The 19,061-nt window shown below is 53.0% G+C and overlaps 1 protein-coding gene across 2 annotated transcripts in view; it reads left to right on the plus strand.

The window, feature by feature from the left end:
* Window positions 1-19,061, plus strand: part of PTH1R (parathyroid hormone 1 receptor) — an 88,974-nt gene that overhangs the window by 22,709 nt on the left and 47,204 nt on the right. For both annotated transcript variants that reach the window (XM_086847345.1, XM_086847418.1), the window contains exon 2: window positions 17,144-17,249. In XM_086847345.1, coding sequence (XP_086703471.1) covers window positions 17,144-17,249 — 106 coding nt within the window. The remainder of the gene's footprint in view (window positions 1-17,143; window positions 17,250-19,061) is intronic.

Consider the following 19,061-nt stretch of genomic DNA (forward strand, 5'->3'; position numbering starts at 1 on the left):
CCCGCCTCGCCAGGAGGGAGGGAGGAGGGGGAGGGAGAGAGGCACCGCCCGCTCCCTGCGCAGCCCGAATTCCTGCTGCTCCCATCCCAAATCCCACTGCTCCCATCCCAAATCCCAGTGTTCATATCCCAAATCCCCACTGCTCCCATCCCAAATCCCGCTGCTCCCATCCCAAATCCTGCTGTTCCCATCCCAAATCCCTGCTGCTCCCATCCCAAATCTCTGCTGTTCCCGTCCCAAATTCCCGCTTCTCGGATCCCAGTTCCCGGTGCTCCCATCCCAGATTCCCGGGTGCTCACGCGGCACTTGCTCCCGGAATTTGGGTCGGGATGCGGGGATTCAGATTCCCAGGGAAATGCTGGTGAAGCAGCATCAGGACTGGACGTTTTCCAGGCATCGACCCTGGAGAAACAGGGAAGAGGGAAACGAGAAGGAAGGAAAAGGGCAGGAATGTTTTCCAATCCTTCCAGGTGTGTCCGTGCCTCCCCTCTGGAGCAGCTGTGCATTCCCAAACCCAGATTATCCCGGGAAATTCCTTTCTCAGCTCTGCACTTCCCACCCGTTCCTGGTGGGCTCTGAGCGTCCTGTGGACGCTGGGATGGAGGTTTTCCATGAAAAAGGATTCCTAGGAATTCCTCTGCTTCCCCATTCCCCGTTCCCAGCCTTCTCCAAGCACCCCAGTGCCCAGGAAAATCCTGGAGCCAGAGCCAGGTCTCCCCCGGCTTTTTGCACTATTTGGGATTGGCCGTAGATGGCAGCAAATGTCTCGGAGCTTCCCGCTGAGTTGGCTGCAGCCGGGAAAATTCCGGCGTCCCGGAAAATTCCGGCATCCCGGAAAATTCCTGAGTCCCGGAAAATTCCTGCGTCCCGGAAAATTCCTGCGTCCGGCTGCCGTGCAGGGATGGTCTCCTCTCCAAAGGGAGAGGGAGCACGGGTGGGATCAGAGCTGCTCCCATCCCGGGATCTCCGGCGGAGCAGTTCTGGCACCGCCGGCAGCATCTCCAGCTCCTGGATCCTTGGGAATCCTGGAATCCCGGGGAGATCCTTGGGAATGCTCCTGGAGCTGATCCAGGAGGGATTGCCCTGCAGGGACAGGACAAGGAGCAGCAGTTTCTAACTGGGAAAAGGGAGGTTTAGATGGGATTTTGGGAAGGAATTCCTGGCTGGGAATGTGGGGAGGGGCTGGGATGGAATTCCCAGAGAAGCCCCTGGATCCCTGGAAGTGCCCAAGACCAGGCTGGATGGGGCTTGGAGCAGCCTGGAATGCTGGAAATTTCCCTGGAACAAGATGAGCTTTAAGGGCTCTTCCAACCCAAACCAGCCTCGGATTCCGCGATTCCATGAAAAGTCTGTCCAGCTCAAGGCCCTTATTCCACAGAGGATTTTCCCAAGTGCTTGGGAAAAGGAATAATGGAATTGTTGGGAGTGATCCTTCCCCTTCTCCCACCCCCGCTGTCATTTTTGGGCCCCATCCCCAGGGATATGGGAAAGGCTCCCAGTGTTTCCATCCCCTCTGTTCCGGGATGATTTAACAGGAGCTCCCAGTGTCCCGTTTCCTGAGTGGAGCCGTGTTCCAATTTCCATGGAATCCTGGAATGGTTTGGGATGGAAGGACTTTAAAACCCATCCCATTCCACCCCCGTGCCATGGGAAGGGACAGCTCCCATTATCCCAGGCTGCTCCAAGCCCCATCCAAGCAGAGAATCCAACACCTTCTCCACCATGGAGAGCCAGAATCCCGCTGTTCCTCCCTTTGCTGTGACTTTCCCAAATCCCTGGATTCTCCAGCTCTTTGTTAGCCGGGCTCAGCCCCGTGGCTCTTTCCAGAGCCTGGAATGCTCCTGGAATGCTGATTCCTGCCTGCTCTCTTCTCCTTTAATTATCCTTTCGGGAGCAGAACCACCCAGGGAGGGCAGAGACGGAGCAGGAATGTGAATCCCCACACACAATTCCCTCTGGAATTCCAGAGCAGGAATGCTGCGGTTCCATAGGTTTTCTCCCACAATTAGCAGGATCCCTGTAATTAGCCGGAAGCAGGAATGCTGCGGTTCTGTAGGTTTTCTCCCACAATTAGCAGCATCTCTGTAATTAGCCCAAGATAGACGGAGCTGGCAAGGAAACTCCTCATCATCCTAATTCCAAACTGTTGTAAAACCAGGGAATGGAAAAGGGACAGCGCCCGTTTGTTTCCAATTGGGAAAAGTGCCGCCCTTGGGATCCGTGATGGATCCTTTGCCTTCCCGGGATGTTGGGATACTCCGGAGTCAGGGCGGGGGGGTCAAACCCAGCTCCGAAATTCCCTTGTTTATTTGGCTGCTCCCTTTATTTCCCTCTTTCCCTCTTCCTAATCCCTGATTTGGATTCCCAAATGCTCCTCCATTCCAGCCTGGTTCCATTCCAGGGAGTTTGGAGTTGGAAAATGCAGGAAAATCCTCACATTTATCCCGTGAATCCATGCCAGAGGAGAGGTTCTGGTTCCTAAATGTTCTCCCGAGCTGCAAAGGATCCACCGAGCTTTGAATTCATCCCTTTCCCAGTGACTCTGCTCCCTTCTCCCAATTTTTTTCATCCCTGCTCCCTTTTCCCAGTTTTCTTCATCCCTGATCTCCCTTTCCCACCAAAATTTTCCTTCCCACCATATTTCCTTTCTCCACCGTGGAAAACTTCCTGGGTCCAGTCTCAGTGACTGCACAATCCTTTCCACTGCCTGGGGCTGCTCGGCTCGGGATGGGATGGGATCAGTGGGATGGGATTGGGAATGGGATCAGTGGGATGGGATCACTGTCTGGGGATGGAATTGTGGCTCCCAAATGTCGCCTCTCCCTCTTCCCTAAGAAAACCGCTCCGAGATTGTCTCAGCCTTGGGATTTTTGCTTCGGGGTAGCTCTGGGCCCCCTGTGCTGCCCAAACCTTGGGCAAAGCTCCGAGGTTCCGCAGCTCCAGGGGATGTTGTCCTGTGAAATTCAAGGAATCAGCTTTTCCACAGGAAATATTCCCAGAATCCAGCGAGACCCCCACTGTCCTGTCCTGGCACAGGGAAAGCAAAGGCAGCCTTTGGAATTAAATCCCACCGAGGGCAGATGGATCCTGTTGTTCCAAACTCCAAACCCCTGCCAGCTCCAACATTCCAAGCTCACCGAACCTTCGGTGCTCCCCAGGAGACGCCGTGGGGGGACGGGAAAGGGCCAGCACGTGGGGATGGGAATCCTCTCCTTCAGAAACCTCTGGAAAAGGAGTGGAAAAGCGGGATCTGGGCCTGGCAGAGGTGCAGAGAGAGTAGTCGGGTTTATTTGGGATGCAAAGGAGTTGTTTTGGTTTATTCCTGTCACGAGAAAAGCCAAACCCAAAATGTGCGGATGTCTCTGGAGCGTCCTTGAGAATTCCTCCCTAATCCAGGCAGGAATTCCAGGCTGCCTTCCCTCGCTCCAGTGCAGAGGGGCTGAACTGGCCAGGGATGATTTTGTCAATGTTTTTCTAGGAATTCTGGATTTTGACCCCAAATTCCAGCAGAAAGATGAAGAGGAAAGTTCACACCTGCCCTTAGAGAGAAATCCATCGGGATTTGTAGAATCCCAGGATCATTTGGGGTTGGGAGGGACTTTAATGAAACAAATCCAATTTCTTTTGGGAATTAAATTTATTAACGCCAGTTTTGGACTGATTAAAGACTCCTCAGGATTCTGGGTTTTATTCAGGAATTCCACCCCATTCCAAGGGCAGGGATGCCTTCCACTATCCCGGGCTGCTCCAAACCCCGTCCAGCCCAGCTTTGAACAATCCCAGGGATGAGACAGCCACAAGTTCTCGAGTCTAGCTCGAGTCTAGCCCAAACCCAGCTTTACCCAGCAGCCAGTGTGGGCTTTTCCAAGAGGAATCGTGCCTTGGGATGGGCTGACTCATCCCACGGAGCCCTCCCTGCCCTTTGTGGCGAGCAGGGGCTGCCACAAACTCTGCTCCCGATTTCGGTGCTGTGGGAGGTGAGGCGAGATCAGAGCATTCGGAGCTGTGGCAGCAGTGTTTTGGGAAGGAAACCAAACCCCTGGATGGCTTGGAATTAAAGCCCATATCCCAATTTAACTTGGAATATTGTGTTCCCAACCGGGAAACCCTGCCTGGCTCCTCAGGGCGTTGGATCACGCCTCTCCACCTCCCACATGGTGGATGTGGATCCAAAATTCCCCCCCACATCCCCAGAACTCCAGAATCGCTTCTCTGCCATTTCCAATTGTCCAGAAACCCTTCCCAAGCACCTCAGGATTTCTCCTGGCACAGGGAGCTGCTCCTTAGGCGCGGGAATTCCCCCGAGATGGGCTGGAGCCACGAGGAGCCGTGATCTCCTGGCTGTGAACCTCCAAGAGAAGCCCAAATCCATCAGCACGGATCGAATCCCACCCCGTTCGGTGTGGGGAAGCAAAGCACTCTTGGATCCACGCTTAGAGGGAACTCTGCCATCAGTTTTCCACCCGAATTCCCGTCGGAAAGGGTCGGTTTGTGCCCAGGGGTGGCCAAAGGGGCAGAGGGACTTCCCTCAGGTCTGCTGTGATCCCAGCAAGATCCTGAGCCAGCTCCTGTGTCCCGGGAAACCAGAGCTCCTTCCTCTCCTGCCTTTTCCTTTCATCCCTCCTCCACCTGCTCCCTTAAGCCTGGCTTAGGGGCAGGCTCAGGCCTAAAGCCCTAAACCGAGGAGGTTTCCCGTTGCAGATCTTTGTGCCAGGCTCCAGGTGCCGGAGGCCGCCTTTCCCCCGTGCTTTTCCGAGCCCTCTTTCCCTGCTCGTTACTTCCAGTTGGGATTCGTCACCCGCTGGGAACAGCTGCTGTGGGAAACGGGAAGCCACGAGCGCAGTGGTGACACGGGACATCAGCGTTCCTGCTGGGAATTCCCCCAAGGAAAACGGGCCTCCGGCTTTTCCCACCCCGTTCCTGGCTCCAAAGGGGTCAAATCCCACATTTTAGGAAATGTGGAAGAAACTCCATCGTAAAAATGTGCAGTGTAACATCTCTCCCTCTCCTCCATCCAAGTTTATTTTCCAGCTGACTCCTGAATAAAAACCGGAATCCTGAGGAATCTTTAATCAGTCCAAAATCGGAATTTTTTTCATTTAATTCCCTAAAGAAATTTGATTTCTTTCATTTTGTGTTTGTGCACATCTGGGGCCGGAGACGGCTCATCCTTGAGGTCCCTTCCAACCCTGACCGTGCCGTGACCTCCAAAACTTTCCAAAAGCTCGGAATATATTGGAAAACTGGGACTCAATCCGATTTTGAGCTGAGGTATCAAAGCCGGTTGGAGTCTGGAAAATCCAGAGTGAGGGGAGAGAAATGGAACCGCCGGTGACCTCGAGAGCCCAAACTTGCCCTGGGTTTTATTGCCCAGTGAAGCATCCAGAGCCCAGTCTGGGATAAACTGGAATTCCCTGCATCCATTGTTTACTCACAGATCCATTGGCACGAACTATTCCGAGATACAAAACTCCAGACGGAATTCCCGCCGTTATTCCAGAACAAAGCCCATTTCTCAAGGATGAGATGCCCGTCTCTTTTTCGGGAGGCATCCAATCTAGTTTTTTTTTTTAAATTTGGACGGAGAGGAGTCTGTGCTAAATTTAAGGCCCAGACAGGAGTAAATTCATCATCCCACAGTCACGGGCTCGGGTGTGCCCCGAAATTCCCAGCGCCGCTCTGAGCGTTTCTAACTGGGGCGCCGGTAACGCGATATCCGCACGTGCCGAGAGCCGGATCCCTCGGGATATTCCTGGATACAAACCCTGGATTGTGGCTGTGGGATTCTCCAGTGGGCTCTCGGTAAGGGATCCTTCCCCAGCTGACGTCAGCGGGGCGGCTCGATTTCCACCGGCCGAAATTCCAGGTCTTTTTGCCGTGTCTCGGAGGGGCTGGGGATGCTGGGGGAATTTGCGTCATTCCCGCCGTGATAGGGATTGGAAAACAGCTGGGAAAAAATGCAGCCCTGCATTTCCCGGCTCCAGGACGAGGAACACAAAGGGAAGATGTCAATGGATGTCGGGATTTTGTGAGCCCCAGGCTGGCTTGGGTTTGGATAACTCCAAACCAGACCTGGGAATGCGAGGCTTAAATATTCCTTTTTCCCTTGGTTTTAAGATGAAGGAGAGTGGATTGAGATCGGATTTGGGAAGGAATTCCTGGCTGGGAAGGTGGGGAGGGGCTGGGATGGAATTCCCAGAGCAGCTGTGGCTGTCCCTGGATCCCTGGAAGTGCCCAAGGCCAGGTTGGACAGGGCTTGGAGCAGCCTGGGATGGTGGGAGGTGTCCCTGCCATGGCAGGGGTGGGATGGGTGATCCCCAAGTTCCTTTCCATCCCAAACCATCCCAGAATTCCCTGATGTGGGACAGCCAATCCAGCTTCAGCCAGGCCTGAGGTGACTAAATCGGGGCCAGCTTGTCCTGGGAATGCCCCATGGATTGAGGGACACCTCCAGATCCGCTGTGGGAATGCTGGAAGGATTCTCCTCCCAGTGATGGAATGACCCTGGGGACAAATCCCGCTGCCAGGGCATCCCTGATGTCTGAGAAAAGCCAGATGGGCCAAGCCCAGCAGCGACCAGGAAAGCCTCAGGTGGCCTCAGAGCTGGGATAGCCCGGCCTAAAGTCCAAACCACACAGATGGAGGTGGAAAATTGGGATCACAGGGTGGTGTGGATGGACAGTGCAGGGAGCGGCTCCTAGGGAACAAGGAGACCCCAAAATTGTGGAATGGTCTCCTGAGGATGGCTGGGAAGGCTCAGCTCAGGGAATCGGCCAAACTTAAACCAGGCCCAGGAAGAACAAGGTCTTAGGCTGGTGGGGACAACTTAAATGCATCTTGTTTCCCAAAAAAATTTTAAAAAAATTAAAAAAAAAATAGGGAATGGCCTTTTCCAGCACACACCCAGAGCTCCTGGCAGCATCTTTACAGCTGTGTCCAAAAATCCCAATCAGGAACAGTCACAATTCAAATATTCCCTGGTGACAGAACTGGGAGATTTCCAGAGCCATAAAAACCTATCCCTCTGATTTCCAGATTTTTCCTTCTCTTGTTTTCTGATGGAAAAATCCCGGCACCCCTGCATGAAAAAAGTACAGAAGGCACCTGCCTGGCTCAGGTTTCCTTTCCCAGTATTTCCATCCTGATCCCAGAGTCACAGAATTCCCGACTGGTTGGAGTGGGAAAGGACCTTGAACACCATCTCCAACCCCATGGGCAGGGAACATTCCGCTATCCCAAGCTGATCCAAGCTTTATTCACGGAGAATTCCAGGGACGGGGCATCCCAGGAGTCCCACTCCTGTCTCACCTTCTCACAGCTCTCCAACATCCCCCTGATCCCAACGGAATTTTTTCCCCCTTCCTTTCTTGTTGACAGCCAGGTGGAGCCTCCAAAGCAGGATGTGAGCACTGTTGGTTGGAATCCCTGCGCCAACCTCATCCCAAAAAAAGTCTGTTTTCATCCAGACAAAAACTCATTCCTTGTTTTACGGGCTCGTGGACAGGCACTGGCCTCGCTTTGGGAATTTCTGGAAAAGCTTCCAGCTGGGACGGTGAAACACAGGGAGATATTTTTAGTGTGGGCTTGTTGGGTTGTTGTTTTTTGGGTTTTTTTTTTTTTTGCCTTCCCATAAATCACGAGGACCTGCCTTTGTCCGTGCTGAAAAGGTCACGGGTAGCCGGGAATTTTGGCTGTGCTGGAGGGATCAGCACATCCTCGATCCTGGAAAAGGCGATGGAATCCCAAGTGGGGGGTCCCGGAGAAGCCGGTGATTAATAAGCGGCTTTTTTAGGGAAAGCAGCAGCAGCAGAAGGAAATAAATCCCAGCTCCAGCCAGGTGATCCATGATTCCCCACCGCAAAGCTCTGGCTCCGGCAGGGAGCGCTTGGAAGGGAAACTCGGTTGCGACACTTTTAAGGAGGCTGTGGCTTATCGGGAACATCTGTCCCGGCCTAAACCGGGCCGGTAACTTCCTAAAGCCCGAGTTGAAAGCCAGGGATTGGCACTGGGAACGGCAATTCTGGGAAAGGCCCGTGGAGAGGGCACAGAGGAGCGGGAGGAAGGCAAGCGAGTCCCTTTGGGTGGCGGAGCCGCTCCCTGTGAGCTCATCCCGGGCTCCCTTTATGGCCTCCCAGGGAAAAGAGGCACTTTTAGGGAATGATTTAAGGAATGATTCACGGCCCTGTTTACGTGCCTGGGTTCGGAGGAGATAAATCACTCCTGGCACTCCAGGCACCGCCGGCTCCAACAAACCAAACACCGCCTGGATCCGCTCGGGATTTCGCTCGGGATTAAACTCCTCCGGCCTCCGGCAGCGTGTGGCCCCAGCCCAGCTGGGATGGGGTTTATTCCCTGCCCAGGAATAATCTGGGATGAAGGAATGGGGCAGCCCATGGTCTGAGTGCTTCTCCAGAGCCAGAGGGTTTCCCCAGCCGTAACTCATCCCCTCAGGAATAGAAATCCCAGATTTTTTGAGAGGATCTGGGCTGGCATGGGCGCAGCCCGAGGTGCCCAGTTCCAGTGGGAGCTGCACGGATCAGCCGGATCCTCCCAAAATGGGATTTTAAAAGGGATTTTGGGCCATTTGGACTCATCTGGTCTCTTTTATATGATCCCAAGCACAGTTACAATCAGGCAGATAAGTGTGGAGGGAATAGGGGAAGGGTTCAGTGGAATATTGGGAAGGAATTCCTGACTGGGAAGGTGGGGAGGAGCTGGGATGGAATTCCCAGAGAAGCTGTGGCCAATCCCTGCTAGTGCCCAAGGCCAGGCTGGACGGGGCTTGGAGCAGCCTGGGATAGTGGGAAGTGTCCCTGCCATGGCAGGGGTGGAATGGGATCATCCTTCAGGCCCTTTCCATCCCAAACCATTCCCTGATTCCATGTCTAAGCACTAGGATGTGTTATTTCCTCTGATAATATCACGCCACTCGTTTATTCTATGCCTTCCATGGAGACCTGTCTAAGCCTTCTCTTCCCGGTGTTTATGGATAGTCTGGGACAGCAGTGTCCCCTGGAATCTGGGAATTGTGATCTCCCTGGATCGGGAGAGCTCTGACTCACGGAGCAAAGGCATCACCACCTGCAGCCTCGCGTCTCCCGGGGAAACATCTGGGATATTTTCCAAGCAAATCCAAAATTAAAAAAATCCAATCCAAAAATAAGAAACCTTCAGGGATTGACCAGAATGAGGAATTTGTTGTTCCACGAGAGGGATGGAAACCGGGAGCTGGAGTCAGACTGGGAATCTGAAGAGACAGGAGGTGTCCAAGGCCGGCTTGGACAGGGCTTGGAGCATCCTGGGACAGTGGGAATTGTCCCTGTTCACGGCAGGGATGGAACTGGATGATCCTTGAGGTCCCTTCCAACCCAAACCGTTCCATGCTGGTGCCAGATGTTTGGATTCTCCGATGCAAACCCACAGCTCCTTTCCCGAAGGCAATTCCCTGCTCATGGCTGGGATTCCTGCCCTGGACAAGATCCAGAACTGGGATCCTTCCCTGGCCTCGGCCGGGGAACAGCCTCTGTGACATCAGCCTCATCAGGGCGACTTCCAGGCCAGAAGGTTCCCCCTCCCACCCTGGAAATCCTTCTTTTCCTTCCCTGACCTCCAAATTTCCGGGATATGGAGCTCATCAGTGTAAATGGATGGGCCTCAGCAGCTCCCACCCTGAGGGACAATTCCCTGCTTAGTCCATGCTGGAATGTATCCCTGGTGTCACGCTGCCCATGTGAATGATCCATGAATTCCATGTGGGATCCCAAAACACAATGGATGATCCATGGATGATGCCGAGGGAGCAGCTGCCGGCACTGGGAGCTCTCCGAGGTTTCGCAGCTCCCGGCTGTGGCTCCTGAACGTGGCCTGGAGCCCGCGGCTGCCCCACGGCCTTGGCACGGCATTCCCAGCACACGGATTCCGCCTCTCCCTGCGGTCCAATCCCACCAGCGGACGTGACCTGGCAGGAATCAATCCCAAATCCCTGCTGGGGCAGCAGGGAGGGATGTGGGATTGACCATTACGGCAGAAATATCTTGGGAGCATCCCCCGAGCCCCTTCAGGGACACCAAGGATGGAAAGGCAGTTTTTCTTCCAGCTCAGTTTCTCTGGATGGGAGGGAAGAAGGGAGGGCTGCTCTGTGCCTCTGGAGAAGGGAATTTCTGGGATTAGGATGCAGCTGGATGTCTGAACAAATGCTCCAGGGAAAGGAGCAGGTTATCCTGACCTGAAGGATTTGTGCTGTCCCAGGTCTCCAAGCTACAGCAGGGAAGTCATGCCAAGATTTTACCTCTCTCCCAAAATTCCTGGGCTGCCTGAGGCCACGGAGCGGTCCTGAGCTGGTTCCCGGTCAGGGCTGCTGGAAAGTGAAGGATTGGTGTTTTGGAAGGAGGAAAAAACAGGAAAATGTATGGAAAAGAAAGTGGCGGGGGGAAAGGAATCGATCCCAGAATGGCCTGGAGCAGCTTCACTGGGGTCCCTGTGAATGACCTTTGGATCATTTTCCCATGGGAATTTGGGAGCAGGAGCTCTTTTCCCATTCCTGGTACAGGCGGGCCCCCCCCCCCCCCATCTGTAATTTCCTGCTTCTCCAGCTCATTTCTCCCAAATCCCTGCTCCCAAATCCATCTTTTCCTCCCCTCCTCCTGAGGCAGACGGACCAAAAACTTTGGGATAGTCCAAAGGCAGGGAAAGGGGAAAAGCTTTGCTGTGCCTGCGGGGAAACTGAGGCAGGAAGGCCGGATCTGCTTTCCACATTCCCAGATGGAATTCCTTAGGGAGCTTGGAGTCACCAAGGTGTGCAGGATCTGAAGGCCTGGAGTTCACTAAGACAAGGTCACTCAGAATTCCCAGATGAATCCTGAGGATGTTTTGCCTCCTGAGGGACATTCCTGGTTTTTCCAGGGGCAGGGAAGTGCAGAACCATGGAGGGGCCAGAGGTGATCCCAAATCCTGGCTCTGCTTCCTGAGGAGACTCCGATCCCTTTTGGATTGAGAAGTTGGGCTGGAGGAGGACAAGGACTTCTCCAGAGGAAAGAGTTCCATGAGTGGGAAGAATTCCACAAGTGGGAAGAATTCCATGAGCAGGAAGCATTCCATGAGCGCGGGATCCCGGTGGGACAGGAGGGGATCCAGAGGACATAGTGGGAATCTCCTCAGTGGAGCATCTTCATAGGAAACCAACCCCAGTAAATCATTGGAACCCAAATCCCGGGATCCCAGAATGGCTGGGGTTGGAAGGAACCTTAAGGATCATCCATTTCCACAGAAAATTTGGATTCCTCTCTCTTTTAGGGCCACTAATAGGAAAACTGGGATTTTTGCTCTAAATTCCTGGAATTTAATGATGTTGGAATTGGCATTTTAACGACTCTTTCCCAAGCACTGTAGGAAAAGCTTGGATTGGCTGGATTTGGAAGCAAACCAAAGGGATTTGGAAGTGCGGGTTTGGGAAAGAGACCAAATATTGGTGATTTTTATGGATAATCGGAATTTTGCCTCATTCTGAGCATCTGAAGGCAGCTGAGGCGGGACAGTGGTGCATTAATTGCCGATATTAACGAACTGGAATCGGCAGAATTCGCTGGAATTCCTATAAAATAATAAGGAATTAATTCTTCCTGCTTAATTCGTGGTGTTGACTCCCAGCCCTTTAATTGCTGTCTTAATTAACTTTCAATTAACACCTCCGTGGAATCCTTCGCTCTTCATTGATGGTACTGGCCCAGATTCAGAGGAAAATGGAGAGTATCCCATTTTTTGGGGGGTTGGGAGAGCTGGGAAAATCTGGCATCCTCTTCCCGAGCACATTCCCACTGGGAATATTCCGCTTTATATCCCACAGCTCTTTTGCTGCTGGGCAAAAAAAAACAAAAATCCAAAATTGTCTTTTTTTAAAAGATTTAATCTCATAATTGAATCAAGATTTTTGTCCTGCACCGGCTCTTGGTGGGAGGAAATCCAGGGAATACATGTCAGGATGCATTAAGGAATTCTGGTGCATCCCAGCTGTTTGGAAGTCTCAGTGTGTGGAAAAAGGGTTGGAGAGAGGCAAGGAAGGACTTGGAATTCCCCACGGAGAATCAAGGAGAATCCATTCCTTCAGCTGCTCTGTCCGAGAGCGTCCATCGCAGATCTGGGACAGATTTCCTTAAAAGATTTCAGGATTACAGAGGCTGCACTCAGATGATCCTTCTGGGAATCTTCCAGGTCACCCTTCTTGGGATCATCCCTTGGAAGAGAGAGGAAGGGACGGCTGTGAGCCAAACCAAATCCAAACCAGAACAATCCCGACTTTCCCGCTCTCCCAGCTTTCCTTCCTGCTCCTCCCAGCTGGATGCAGGGATCCAGCAGCAGCACACCGGGAATCTCCAGGCCACAAGAGTTGGGAATCACCTTCAGCTGCTGCAGAAGCAGCGGGAGAAATCCGGATTTTCTCGGAATTTCTCGCCGATCCGCTCGTCCACCTTAAGTTTAATCCTGCCTCGGTCTAGGCCTAGTCCTTGAGGTCCTCGATCTCGAGCTTAGCTGAGTTAGGCTTGGCTCATCTCATGGGAGTTACGGAGAAGCGGGGACATCTCCAGTGAGGCCAGAGGGAGACCGGGATGGGATTCCTGGGAATATCCGAGACATTTCGGTTGGGATGAATCATTCCTGAAGCGCGGAACACAATGGGTGTGGGTTTTGATCCAGGAATAGAATTCCAAGCCCTGCTGATCCCTCTGCACCATGCTCCGATCTCTGGGAAGGACATCACTGCTCAGGCAGCCTGATAGGAAATCGTGGGAATTCTCTCCTTGCCTGGAAGTTGATTTTTCCATAGCTCAGCCCCTCGGTTTCCACCTCGTTTGCTCCAGGGGTGGAAAGCGGGAAATCCTTTGGGATTGACAAAAGTTGTCCCTGAATTCCTGTTCCTGGAAAGGCACCATAAATCTCAGTTCTCCTGGATAAATGGCACGCGCTGACTTCAAATCGCAGATTCCCAACCCCTGGAAGTGTCCAAGGACAGGCTGGAGCACCCTGGGACTGCGGAAAATGTCCTTGCCCGGGGGTTGGAATGGGATGAGCCTTAAGGACCCTTCCAACACAAACCAAACATTCCAGAGCTGGAATATTTTCCCTTCTTTCTCCTGCGCCCCCTTTCCCCTTCCCTGCGATTCCCCGGCTCTCTCCCAGCAGATCCCGGCATTCCTTGCCCTCGATCCCAGGAAATCTGTTTGCCTCGAGCTGCTCTTTGAGCACAGAGAGGACCCCGTTATTCCCGAAAACGAGGCCCATAAACCGGGATGACCGGGACCTCCCCAGGAACATTTGGGGTTTGCTTTCATGGCTGGGACATCAGCCAGGGAATGGAAATTCCAGAGGACATCCTCATCCTACCCCGCAGGCTCCGGAGGGGCAAGGAGAGGGGGGAAAACGGATCCAAATGGATCTGACAGCCTCAGGATAAAGTTGTGGTGTCCCCCTTCCCTTTGGCGTTTCTGCTTCCTCCAGACAAGGAGGGAAAAGCGACATTCCCAGATCTTTTCCCCACAAGGAACTTTTATTTTCCAGCAAAACCCAGCGCTGGGAAGGGAGGAGGGGATGACTGAGCAAGAGGAGCAGGTGGGATCTGATTGGAAAACCGGGAAGCCCCGGGGGAGGCTCCATCCCTTCCAGGTGCTCCTGGGGTGGGATTGCAGGAATGAAGGGAAAAGCCCAGGCTCCCGCATCCCTCGGGATAAAGCCACTCCTTGGAAAAACCGCCTGCCAAGAAACTCAGTGCAGGAATTCCTGCTGAGGAAATTTAGGGAAAGCTGATTTAAAGGGATTTGCTGGAAGCTTTTAGAGGGATTAAATCTGCAGGGACAGGATAACCTCGACCTCTTCCTCCGAAACCGCTGGATTTGGGAACTGGACATGTCTGGGACAATTTCTGCCTTCCCTTAGATGCTCCTCTTGCTCCCAGAATTCCCACCAGCAAAAATTCCTCCTCAAAAATCTTCTCAGTGCTCCCGACTGGCCAATTGATTGGGAAATAAAAGGAGGGGAGGGAAAGAAAACCAAAAAAAAGGCTGATCCAATTTATTTCAGGCGCTGGTTTGAGGATGGAATAAATTCCAGCTGCTCTGGGCAGGTCAAGGCTGTAAGAGGAGCTCTGAGGGAATAGCTCAGGTTGGTGAAGCCCATCCTGGATATTCCCAGATTATTTGGATTATTATTGGAATTGTTATTGGATTAGCAGGAAAAATGTATCCTACATTTATTCCTTGCTGTTGGTTAAAGGGTTTCACCAGGATGAGAGATTTTTTGGGGGGAGGATAAAAAGGTGATTTTTTTTAAATCCTTGAAAATTCCAAGGCACTTGGGAATTTGGTAGAAGAGGAGGGAAACGTTGAATACGGGAATCTTGAGGAGTTTTTGGCTCTGGAATTCACTGGGATGAAAAATTCCCAGTGCCTTTTACCTCCTTTTTCATTGTCCTGAGCAGAATGTGCAGGGAATTCATGGAATAAACGGTGATGAACTGGAGCAAATTCTGGATACTAATGTGGATTTTTGGGATTCTCAGCATGGCATGGCCTGAAAAAGAGAGGAAATCCATGGATATCAATGAAAATATCCCTTTTTTGGCTGATTTTCCATCCTAGCCCAGTTCCAGTTTAGGAAAAGAGGTGACACTTGAGGGGCAGCAGCAGTTTAGGACATTCCTGCCCCTGGAATTTACATCCAGGCTCCGGGTTTTCCCAGCTCCCACTGGATTTGGGCTTTGTTCATTTGTCTGATCCCAGTTTGGATCCTGGTTGGGATTTGCTGGGATTTTTCCCTTTTTGTTCTCTTCATACAAGTCTCAAATCCCACAAACTAGAGATTAATTTCCCTCCTTTCTCCGTATCCTATGGACATCTCACCCCGGGACCTCCATCCCTGTTTTTCTCCCATCCAAAGGGATCCAAATCCCCTCCAAAGCAGCGGCTGCTTCATTCCCAGCACTTCCCACCCATTCCCAAATCCTGAAGACCCACCTGGGCACTCCTGGAAGCGAAGCCGCTTCTTTTGCTGCCTGGGAATCTCCGGATTCCCAAAAATCGGCACAAACGATTCCCAATGGTTTCAGCAAGGCCGTCCCCCGGTGTTTTTTCGGATCAGGTGTTGGGATTGTTTACCAAGGGAAAGCTTTGCCCACCCAGAGCCAAATGTGCCGTGGATCAGGGAGTGATCACAAGGAAAATACTCCCGTGGATTCCTTCAACCTTGGACAGCCTGGCCAGGAAGAGGAGCAGGGATCCAGGAGATCCAGGGCAGGAAAATCCAAGAAAAAATCAGGAAAATGTGCAGCTGGGGAACTGAAATTCTTCCAGAAGCTGGGAGATCCAAAGGTGCTCCGGGTTTTTGAGCTCTGGGTGTTTGTGCTGTGCCACCTGCAGTCCCTTGATCCCAAATCTGAGGATTCCAGCCTTGGATAATCCTCAATCCCAGCTCCCACCTGTGTTTTCCCTGGATGTTGAATGGCATTTATCCAGAACCATTCCATAGTTTACCCAAAAGCTTTTGTCTTCAAACACCAGGATTCCGTGAAAATCTTTGTTCTAATCCATAAATTTATTTACATTTGCATTTCGACCCCTTTGACCAAGGGGAAGCCCACAAAGTCAGGTCCAAAATAGAATTTTTTTGGCATTTAAACCATTTTTTGGAAGAGAGGAGGGAACGTGGGGTCGGTTTCCATGGATTTTTTTTAAGGATCAGGCAGATTAAGGAAATAAAACCTGAGCTGAGCTCGGAGATCTTTCTCTGCCCAGCCCCAGGCTCAGCCCTTGGAGATTTTTCCCCTTTTATTTCTGGGAATGAAAATGTGTTTTCTGTGCATCCCTCCGAGCACAGCCAGAGGAGCTGAGCGTGCTTGGGATGAATCCCTTGGAATTCCTGAGGTCCCATCCCTCCAAATCCAGCCTAACTCCTCCAGCTTTGGCGGAATCGCTCCGGCTTTGTACAGCTCCGAACGCCAGCGGGAGCTGACCCCGAGCTTTTCTGTTCCCGATCCAAGCTGAAATGAGGGATGGTGCCTTAAATGCGGACAGGCCAAACATCTGGGAAGGGCTGGAACAGTTCCCATTAACGTGGACGCGGTTTGGAAGCGACTCCCGCTGGTGAAGGGATTTCAGCCTGGATTTGCTCCAAGGACATGAAAACCCAACTCCTGTTTTACTCCCAGCCCCTTATCAGATTGAACTCCGCAGCTGCTCGTCCCTTGCCCCCGTTCCTCTCCCTGGGAGCCCACTGGGAAATCCAATCCCACTTTATTTGTGAGCTGGGATTCATTAACCCTCGTTATGGCACTTGGAGGGAGCTTTTGTCGGGAGTTAATTGGCCCTCAGCTGGTTCCCGTTACTGGCTTGGCAAAGGGAATGAACTGGGAAGGAGGGAAGGGACCTGGATTCGGGATTGGGGTGGCTTGGGGAGTGCAGGGAAATCATGGAATGGGTTGCTTGGAAGGGATCTTAAGGATCATCCCATCCACATCTGCCATGGGCAGGGACACCTCCCACTGTCCCAGGTGGATCCAGGGCAAGTGGCCTTGGGCACTGCCAGGGATCCAGGGGCAGCCACAGCTACTCTGGGAATTCCATCCCAGCCAGGAATTCCCAATTCCCAATATCCCAAAATCCAACCAGTGGGAGCCATTCCCTGTGTCCTGTCCCTCCATCCCTTGTCCCCAGTCCCTCTCCAGTTCTCCTGGAGCAGAGGGTGGGGAGATGCCGTCAGCTCCCAGCCCTGCCTGGGGCAGATCCCTCCACACATTCCTGGGATTCAGGCAGGATTTTATGGAGCCTGTGGGTGAAATCTCCGTGCAGAGGAGCACAGGAGGTTGTAATTCCTAAGTAGAGAGGAGTCCTCAGCATTAAATTATTTACTAGGAATGTTTTCCTCCTGGAAGAGCCTCACCCCTGCAACCTGGGATGCTCCATCCCAAAACCGCCGCTTCCATGTGGGAATGCACGACGGGACCGGTCCCAGGCTGTGCTCCCTGTGCCACATCCACGGATGAGAATTCCGTGGAGGAGCCGCTCCTCGGGACACGACGGCAGCGCAAACCGGGGCGAGGCTGAGAGATGCGGAGGAGGGTTTGGAATGGGAGCGTGACCTCTCTGTCCCCTCCCCGCAGGTGGATGCCGATGATGTCATCACCAAGGAGGAGCAGATCTTCCTCCTGCTGAAGGCCAAGGCCAAGTGCGAGCGCCACCTGAAAGCCAAGGTGCCCAAGGTGCACGGTGAGTGCTCCCAAATCCTGGGGCTGGAGCTGGATCCACCCCTGCTCCTCCCAGCCCTCATCCCCGCGTGCAGAGCTGGGAGCAGGGCGGGAAGGGAGGCAGTGGGAGCATCCCGGTGAATCGGTTTTTCAGGATATCCACCGGGACTGAGGTTTCAGCGCCGGGTGTTGGGAAGCAAAGTTGTCCCAGAGTTGCTGTGCTCTAGAATTCCAAATTCCGGGGGTCCGGGAGGATGCAGAGGTTGTGGGATTTTAGCCCTGACTGTTCCACCCCATGCACAGGAGAGAGCTCCAACCACCAGCTCTCCCAGGATCACAGAATTCCAGAATGGTTTGGGTTGGAAGGGACCATAAAGATCCTGTTCCACTCCTCTGGAATGGGCAGGGACACCTCCCATCATCCCAGAGCCCTCCAGCCTGGCCTTGGACACTGCCAGGGATCCAGGGGCAGCCACAGCTGCTCTGGGAATTCCATCCCAGCCAGGAATTCCTTCCCAATATCCCAAAATCCAAGCAGTGGGAGCCATTCCCTGTGTCCTGTCCCTCCATCCCTTGTCCCCAGTCCCTCTCCAGCTCTCCTGGAGCCCCTTCAGGCCCTGCAAGGGGCTCTGAGCTCTCCCTGGAGCTTCTCCTCTCCAGGGGAACATTCCCAGCTCTCCCAGCCTGGCTCCAGCCCTGGAGCAGCTCCATGGCCACCTCTGGAGTATTCCAAACCCCAAAAATCCTTTGCAACCAGTGATGGGGAAAACAAAACATCGCCCCAAGACCTTTCTCCTTCCCCACCCTCTCTCCTCGAAAGGACCTGAGCTCAGCTGAGCCTCTTCCTTCCACTTCCTTTCTATTTTGGGCTGGAAAATCGCTCCCAGCTGTGGGGCTGTGGGGAGGAGGAAGGCGAGAGCTTTCTCGTGTGGGGAGCGAAGTCCTCACCCTCTGCTGCTTCCTTTCCCCACATTGCCAAGTGAGAATTCCTGGCCAGCTGAGGCACCCTCCAGTCCCCCGAGTGTCCCCCTTCCCTCTGTTTCCTGGGAAAACGGGACAAGCCACGATGTTCCAGCACCTCGGCTCTCTCTTCCCTCAGGGAGTGCTGTGGGAAAACTGGGAGAAGCCCCCATATCCAGTTTTTCCACCTGGAAGGCGGGCAAGGGGCCATAAAATCCCGGCTTCCCTTTGATTCCAAGCCTCCTGTTTTCCATCAGAAAACCTCAAGCCACATCCTCTGCTGCTCCTTTGTCCCCTCACCCCGTGCCCAATTAACACCTCGTTAATGAGCACATGTGCAAAGGCATTTCCTGCTGGTGTCCCACGGCCCACCTGGTCCTGCTCCCACACCCCTTCTCCAACATTTGGGGTCGATCCCCCTTCCTTGCGGGCAGGGATAGGGATGGGATTGACAGCCGAGTTTGGGGCTCTTTCCCGAGTGGAAAGGGAGCGGAACCCAGGGGTTTGGAGACCTGGGTTTGGGAGCTGGGTCTGGGACTGGAACAGAAAACTTCCAATATCCCACAAATCCTGCCTTTGGAAAAAGCTGTTCTGAGCTCCTCCCTCCTCCATCAGCAGCAAATCCAATCCCAAAGAATCCAAGAGGAGGAACCACCTGGATTTTGAGGCTTTGGAGATTTCACTCATGATCAGAGGAGAATTAGATCCAATTAATCTGCACTAATCCAAAGGCAGGAATTAATTCCCGCTCAACCTTTCACAGGGAATGGGGTTTTTTTCAGGATTTGGCACCCCAGAAATTCCCTTTAGGAGTTCCCAATCAAGGCAGGGATTTGCCAGACTGGCCCTGAGATGGTTTAAGGAGTTTGTGGTC

This window comes from Cyanistes caeruleus, chromosome 1, assembly GCF_971803275.1.
Source record: "Cyanistes caeruleus chromosome 1, bCyaCae1.hap1.1, whole genome shotgun sequence".
Taxonomy (NCBI): Eukaryota; Metazoa; Chordata; class Aves; order Passeriformes; family Paridae; genus Cyanistes; species Cyanistes caeruleus.